Genomic DNA, 7,943 nt, shown 5'->3' with positions numbered 1-7,943 from the left:
ATGAATTCCTCTGGAATAGAAAAAGGTGTTGTCAGTGATGAAATCGAGCCACCAAGGGGGAATAGAAGCCGATTTGCTTTTGCTTGTGCAATCTTAGCCTCCATGACTTCAATCATCCTTGGTTACGGTACAATTTAATTCTAACAATCCATGTCATAGTAGGTTTCTGTAACCGTCCTTACATATCTATGGATGTTGCAGACATTGGAGTGATGAGTGGAGCTGCAATTTTTATAAAAGACGATTTGAAACTGTCCGACGTACAGCTTGAGATCCTTATGGGAATTTTAAACATCTACTCTCTGGTAGGTTCAGGGGCCGCGGGTAGAACTTCTGATTGGATCGGGAGACGATTCACCATAGTGTTGGCAGGAGCCTTCTTCTTTTGTGGTGCCCTTCTCATGGGGTTTGCCACAAATTATCCTTTCATTATGGTTGGCCGTTTTGTAGCTGGTATTGGTGTCGGTTATGCTATGATGATTGCGCCAGTTTACACCGCTGAAGTTGCTCCTGCTTCTTCTCGTGGTTTCCTAAGCTCTTTCCCCGAGGTCTAAAATTTGACCTTTCTATTATTATTTTTTTTTTTTGAAACCAATAGCTACACTACTTTGAAGCTTTCTAATTTTAAATATGATAAACTGCACATTGTAAATGAAATTTAATGCTGATATGTTGTGTTGTATGCAGATATTTATCAACATTGGTATACTTTTGGGGTACGTATCGAACTACTTTTTCTCCAAGCTTCCAGAACATCTTGGATGGAGGCTCATGTTAGGTATCGGAGCGATTCCCGCAGTGTGCCTAGCCATTGGAGTGTTGGCGATGCCTGAGTCTCCGAGATGGCTCGTCCTCCAGGGTCGTCTTGGGGATGCTTTTAAAGTTCTTGACAAAACCTCAAACACCAAAGAAGAAGCCATCTCTAGGCTCAATGACATCAAACGGGCTGCCGGAATTCCCGAGGACATGACAGACGATGTTATAGTTGTCCCCAACAGGAAGAGTGCAGGAAAAGGTGTGTGGAAGGATCTTATTGTCCGACCAACCCCTGCTGTCCGACATATCCTAATAGCATGTCTTGGTATCCATTTCTCTCAGCAAGCCTCCGGGATTGATGCGGTCGTCCTTTACTCTCCGACCATCTTCCTAAAGGCTGGACTGAAATCCAAGAATGACCAGCTCTTGGCAACTGTCGCTGTTGGAGTTGTCAAAACACTCTTTATCGTTGTAGGGACTTGCGTGGTCGACCGGTTTGGACGTCGTGCCTTGTTGCTCACGAGTATGGGGGGAATGTTTCTTTCCTTGACCGCACTTGGGACTAGTCTTACAGTCATCGACAGAAACCCAGGACAGACCATCAAGTGGGCTATTGGGCTTAGCGTTACGACGGTAATGACGTTTGTAGCAACATTCTCAATAGGTGCAGGACCAGTGACGTGGGTCTACTGCTCAGAGATATTCCCTGTGAGGCTAAGAGCTCAAGGGGCAAGTTTGGGAGTGATGTTGAATAGATTGATGAGTGGTATTATCGGAATGACATTCCTATCGCTTTCTAAAGGTTTAACCATTGGTGGTGCATTCCTTCTCTTTGCTGGAGTTGCTGCTGCTGCGTGGGCCTTCTTCTTTACTTTCCTTCCAGAGACCCGAGGTATGCCTTTGGAAGAGATGGAGAGTCTTTTCGGGAGCTACACTGCAAACAAGAAGAAGAATGTTACGAAGGAAGGTAAAGAAATGGTTGAGGAACACTGATAAGAATAATGAAATATGTTGTTGTAAATATTGGGTCAACTTTTTAAAAAATGAAAATAATTTTTGGGATGTGCCACATATTTAAATACAAAACTAATTAACATGTGTAAATAATGTAATGTATTCATCTAGCTCAACTTGTTAACTAAGAACAATTTTATTTTCTTAAGAATTTGAGTTCAAACCCAACAGCTGCTTTTTTTTGTAACGACAAGCACATATACAAAGATATAGCCATAACACAACTACAAGAAATCAGTGAAATGGTTACTGAATTTTTTGTAGCTAGAATGAAATCACAGAACCAACGTTGACTGTGAATCGTCGCCAATTTGTAGCCAGCTCGCAACGAATTCATGAGAAAAATGGTTGTAGCTAATTGCAATGACATGGCTACAGTTTTATTCAAATGCTGGATTTGAATATATAAACGAACAAGGATTTATTTTTAATATACAACATAAATGATTTTAAATATTATATCATAAGAAATCTGAAATTATCAAACATAAATGCCGATTTTAAACTTCTAGTACATACACAAGAAGCTAAACTTATAAGTGCTGAAAACTAAAAAAATAACAAATGATCAAGCTGTGGCAAGAAGCATCAAACTCTTTGTTTGTTTGTTGGTGGCTATATTTAGATTCTCTGCTTGTTGGTGATGGGAGGCTCGGATGGAGAAGAGTATGTAGCAGCCACTTCAGTTGGTGATGTTTCTGTATGGGGATTCTGAGATGTATTAGGTGGTTTCTTAGCTTCTGGTATTGGTGGTACTGTGACACATCTAGCTTCGAATAAATCAGTCATTTCTTGCTCATCACGATGAAAGCTCTGGTCAAATTGATCAAATCTCGCTGCAAACGAGCCTGAAAAGGAAAAACAATGACTGGTAGATCAATGGGATCATAATTCTGTATTTGTGTTGTTCCAAGTCCAAACTATTTACCTTTATATGGGTTGTATCTCTTCAAAAAACCAGATAAAATTGAGACCAGATTACTAAACAATAACAATTGAGCATATGAGTCATGTAGTGCCATTACAAAATAAATAGTTAATCTATTATTTACTAGTAAGTATAAAAACCAAAGCAACAAAGCCAGAAACAAAATAATTAAACAATACCGAGTAAATCTCACATACCTGGTGTGATTAAATTTTATGAGTTGAAACTCAATCTTGGTGGTCAATGTTGGAGAAGTGTGGTGAAATAACAATGACTCACTTCTGTAGCATTTTCTTTGCACCTTTGACTACTAATGTGCCAGCACTTTTATTGTCAACTAGGATCGTACCCGCGCGCTTGCACGGGTGTTTCCTTTAATTATATATGTTTTAAACATTTTAAAATGGCTATATTTTCATGTTTTAAATAGGCATGCAATTTTGGTCCGAACCGATCAAGCCAAACTGAACCAAATCAAAAATTTTAGTTTTCTGTTTGATTTCAGATTTATTCGGAATGGTTTTGATACAGTATCGGTCCGGTTAGGTTATTTTATTTTATTTTTGTGAAAAATATAGGAAAATAAAAAATAACCAAAAAAATATCCGAGAATCGAACCAAATTTAAATAGAAAACCCGAATCTAACCAAATTTAATCGAGATGACCAAACATGTCCAATTTATTTTTGGAAAATTATACTGAATTTAACCAATAACCAAAAAAAATTGTTATTTCGGAAACAAAAGTTAAAACCGAAAATAAATGATAACAGAACCGAATCTAAATTTAATTTGATTAATCTCGGAATCAATTTTCAAAATGTTGTTTAACCAAAAACAGACGGTTCGATTCTGTTCGGTTTTGGAAACCGAATCAGCGCTTTGGGCAGAAGCACAAGCGCTAACCATACAGATGGCAACACGACAAGTAGAGTCCCCAAATTTACCGCTAATTCCAGGGCATTAGTGTTTTACCGATGGTTCTTGGAAGGATAATGAGAATTTTTTCAGGACAATGTTGGTATAGTACATTAGAAGGATTCATTAGCTTAATGGGAGCAAAAGATGTCAGGGCTAGTCTTTCCCCTCTTCACTCAGAGGTGGAAGCGTTAGTTTGGGAAATGGAATGTACGAGGAATTTGCGTGAGTTTCGGGTCACGTTTGCAACAGATTGCTCTCAATTGGTGAAGATGGTTTCGAAACCAGAAGAATGGTCTGCGTTTGCAAGTCATTTGGAAGACATCAAGACCCTACAAAAAGTTTTCTCAGCTCGGAGATCATTCATGTACCACGAACGCAGAATTTGAAGATTGATAGTCTAGCACGAAGTGTTAGGAAACAACTGTCTTTTGTCGTTCACATAGATGCAAAGGTACTAATGTGATTTACAAATTCAGTATGAGTCTATTTAATTCGATAAAAAAATCAGCATGCATAAATCACCATAAAAATAAAACGATGGATTAACAGCATTTACTTAAACGCTGCTAGATAATCATCCTATATTTAGTCGTATATGGAAGAAGATAGTAAAATTCAGAACTCCTTAAAATAGCACGATTGGTCATATCCCTAGAACCACAAAACTAAATGATCTCTAAAGAACAAAATCCACCACCAAAATGGAAATCAACGAATCGCAAAAAAAAAACATAAGTAAATGTAGTTAACAATATTGATCCTATCGCTTTCTAAAGGTTTAACCATTGGTGGTGCATTTCTTCTCTTTGTTGGAGTTGCTGCTGCTGCATGGGCCTTCTTCTTTACTTTCCTTCCAGAGACCCGAGGTATGCCTTTGGAAGAGATGGAGAGTCTTTTCGGGAGCTACACTGCAAACAAGAAGAAGAATGTTACGAAGGAAGGTAAAGAAGTGGTTGAGGAACACTGATAAGAATAATGAAGTATGTTGTTGTAAATATTGGGTCAATTTTTTTAAAAAATGAAAATAATTTTTGGGATGTGCCACATATTTAAATATAAAACTAATTAACATGTGTAAATAATGTAATGTATTCATCTAGCTCAACTTGTTAACTAAGCACAATTTTATTTTCTTAAGAATTTGAGTTCAAACCCAACTGCTGCTATTTTTTTTTTGTAACGACAAGCACATATACAAAGATATAGCCATAACGCAACTACAAGAAATCAGTGAAATGGTTACTGAATTTTTTGTAGCTAGAATGAAATCACAGAACCAACGTTGACTGTGAATCGTCGCCAATTTGTAGCCAGCTCGCAACGGATTCATGAGAACAATGGTTGTAGCTAATTGCAATGACATGGCTACAGTTTTATTCAAATGCTGGATTTGAATATATAAACGAACAAGGATTTATTTTTAATATACAAAATAAATGATTTTAAATATTATATCATAAGAAATCTGAAATTATCAAACACAAATGTTGATTTTAAACTTCTAGTACACACACAAGAAGCTAAACTTATAAGTGCTGAAAACTAAAAAATAACAAATGATCAAGCTGTGGCAAGAAGCATCAAACTCTTTGTTTGTTTGTTGGTGGCTATATTTAGATTCTCTTCTTGTTGGTGATGGGAGGCTCGGATGGAGAAGAGTATGTAGCAGCCACTTCAGTTGGTGATGTTTCTGTTTGGGGATTCTGAGATGTATTAGGTGGTTTCTTAGCTTCTGGTATTGGTGGTACTGTGACACATCTAGCTTCGAGTAAATCAGTCAGTTTCTTGCTCATCACAATGAAAGCTCTGGTCAAATTGATCAAATCTCGCTGCAAACGAGCCTGAAAAGGAAAAACAATGACTGGTAGATCAATGGGATCATAATTCTGTATTTGCGTTGTTCCAAGTCCAAACAATTTACTTTTATATGGGTTGTATCTCTTCAAAAAACCAGATAAAATTGAGACCAGATTACTAAACAATAACAATTGAGCATATGAGTCATGTAGTGCCATTACAAAATAAATAGTTACTCTATTATTTACTAGTAAGTATAAAAACCAAAGCAACAAAGCCAGAAACAAAATAATAAAACAATACCGAGTAAATCTCACATACCTGGTGTGATTAAATTTTATGAGTTGAAACTCAATCTTCGTGGTCAATGTTGGAGAAGTATGGTGAAATAACAATGACTCACTTCTGTAGCAATTTTCTTTTCACCTTTGACTACTAATGTGCCAGCACTTTTATTGTCAACTAGGATCGGATCCGCGTGCTCGCACGGGTGTTTTCTTTAATTATATATGTTTTAAACAATTTAAAATGGCTATATTTTCATGTTTTAAATAGGCATGCAATTTTGGTCCGAACCAATCAAGCCAAACTGAACCAAATCAAAAATTTTAGTTTTCGGTTTGATTTCGGATTTATTCGGAATGGTTTTGATTTAGTTATCGGTCCGGTTAGGTTATTTTATTTTATTTTTGTGAAAATATAGGAAAATAAAAAATAACCAAAAAATATCCAAAAATCGAACCAAATTTAAATGGAAAACCCGAATATAACCAAATTTAATCGAAATGACCAAACATATCCAATTTATTTTTGGAAAATTATACTGAATTTAACCAAAAACCAAAAAAAATTGTTATTTCAAAAACAAAAGTTAAAACCGAAAATAAATGATAACAGAACCGAATCTAAATTTAATTTGATTAATCTCGGAAACAATTTTCGAAATGTTGTTTAACCAAAAACAGACGGTTCGATTCTGTTCGGTTTTGGAAACCGAATCAGCGCTTTGGTCAGAAGCACAAGCGCTAACCATACAGATGGCAACACGACAAGTAGAGTCCCCGAATTTACCGCAAATTCCAGGGCATTAGTGTTTTACAGATGGTTCTTGGAAGGATAATGAGAATCTTTTCAGGACAATGCTGGTATAGTACATTAGAAGGATTCATTAGGTTAATGGGAGCAAGAAATGTCAGGGCTAGTCTTTCCCCTCTTCACTCAGAGGTGGAAGTGTTAGTTTGAGAAATGGAATGTACGAGGAATTTGCGTGAGTTTCGGGTCACATTTGCAACAGATTGCTCTCAATTGGTGAAGATGGTTTCGAAACCAGAAGAATGGCCTGCCTTTGCAAGTCATTTGGAAGACATCAAGACCCTACAAAAAGTTTTCTCAGCTCGGAGATCATTCATGTACCACGATCACAGAATTTGAAGATTGATAGTCTAGCACGAAGTGTTAGCAACCAACTGTCTTTTGTCGTTCACATAGATGCAAAGGTATTAATGTGATTTACAAATTCAGTATGAGTCTATTTATTTCAATAAAAAAATCAGCATGCATAAATCACCATAAAACTAAAACAATGGATTAATCCAGCAGTTACTTAAATTCTGCTAGATAATCATCCTATATTTAGTCGTATATGGAAGAAGATAGTAAAATTCAGAACTCCTTAAAATAGCACCATTGGTCATATCCCTATAACCACAAAACTAAATGATCTCTATAGAACCAAATCCACCACCAAAATAGAAATCAACGAATCGCAAAAAAAAAAAAGTAATTGTAATTAACAATATTGATCCTTAACCTTCCAAATCTAGAGACATGCAGAACAAAATAATAACCCAAAAGGATGATACAAAACCCTGTAAAATGATAAAAACAGCTCACTGATAAGTTTAATAGAATGAAACAAAACTCTGAAAACCATAAATGAGATAAAAGTTAAAAACGAGTCAAACTTAGAGAAAAACATTAGTAAAAAGCATATTATACTATATTGTGATTCTGAATTTTTATTAACATTTCATATTTATTCATTTTAGATTTATATAGTTTAAAACTCTTTAAAATATTTTTAATATATATATATCATAATATTTTCTCATTACTAAAAATATATATATTACAATCTTTAGATTTATATTAATCGTATTCATTTATGTTCAACCGTTAGGATAGATAGAAAAAACAATCAAACAAAAAGAGACAAATCTTCTTAAATCCATTCTTACTGTAAACAGCCAGTTTAGGACAAAACTTGTAGATAAGAGCAAAAACAATGACTACATCTTCTAATCTAATTTTTATCCCTGAGATCTTATTTAACCATAACAGGTAATCAAGTAACTAAGTATTTGCTTTTGACAGTCGATATTAGCTAGTTTCTGTTGTGAGCATTGCATGTTTATTTAAACCCTTTTATCCTCCCAATGTTCCATCATCCACAAGAAACAAAGTTCATCTGCCAGTTTCATACTCTCTTCTATTAACTAATTTCATTGTCTTGCAATCATCAAAGACA

At 35.5% G+C, this 7,943-nt stretch overlaps 1 protein-coding gene across 1 annotated transcript; it reads left to right on the top strand.

Moving 5' to 3' along the window:
- On the top strand, nt 1-1,749 carry LOC108810914 (putative polyol transporter 1). The gene is made up of 3 exons (XM_018582985.2): nt 1-127; nt 202-548; nt 688-1,749. The coding sequence occupies exons 1-3, from the start codon at nt 1-3 to the stop codon at nt 1,747-1,749; spliced, it is 1,536 nt and encodes a 511-aa protein (XP_018438487.2).
- Nucleotides 1,750-7,943: the final 6,194 nt, after the last annotated feature.

Source organism: Raphanus sativus, chromosome 6 (genome assembly GCF_000801105.2).
Source record: "Raphanus sativus cultivar WK10039 chromosome 6, ASM80110v3, whole genome shotgun sequence".
Classification (NCBI taxonomy): Eukaryota; Viridiplantae; Streptophyta; class Magnoliopsida; order Brassicales; family Brassicaceae; genus Raphanus; species Raphanus sativus.
The sequence above is the reverse complement of the archived record's forward strand: the minus strand, read 5'-3'. Positions and strand labels throughout refer to the sequence as shown.

Coding starts and splice junctions, on each gene's coding strand:
- LOC108810914 (XM_018582985.2), top strand. CDS start 1: ATGAATTCCTCTGGAATAGAAAAAGGTGTTGTCAGTGATGAAATCGAG. Junction 128..201: donor TTCAATCATCCTTGGTTACG/GTACAATTTAAT, acceptor TGGATGTTGCAG/ACATTGGAGTGATGAGTGGA. Junction 549..687: donor TCCTAAGCTCTTTCCCCGAG/GTCTAAAATTTG, acceptor TGTTGTATGCAG/ATATTTATCAACATTGGTAT.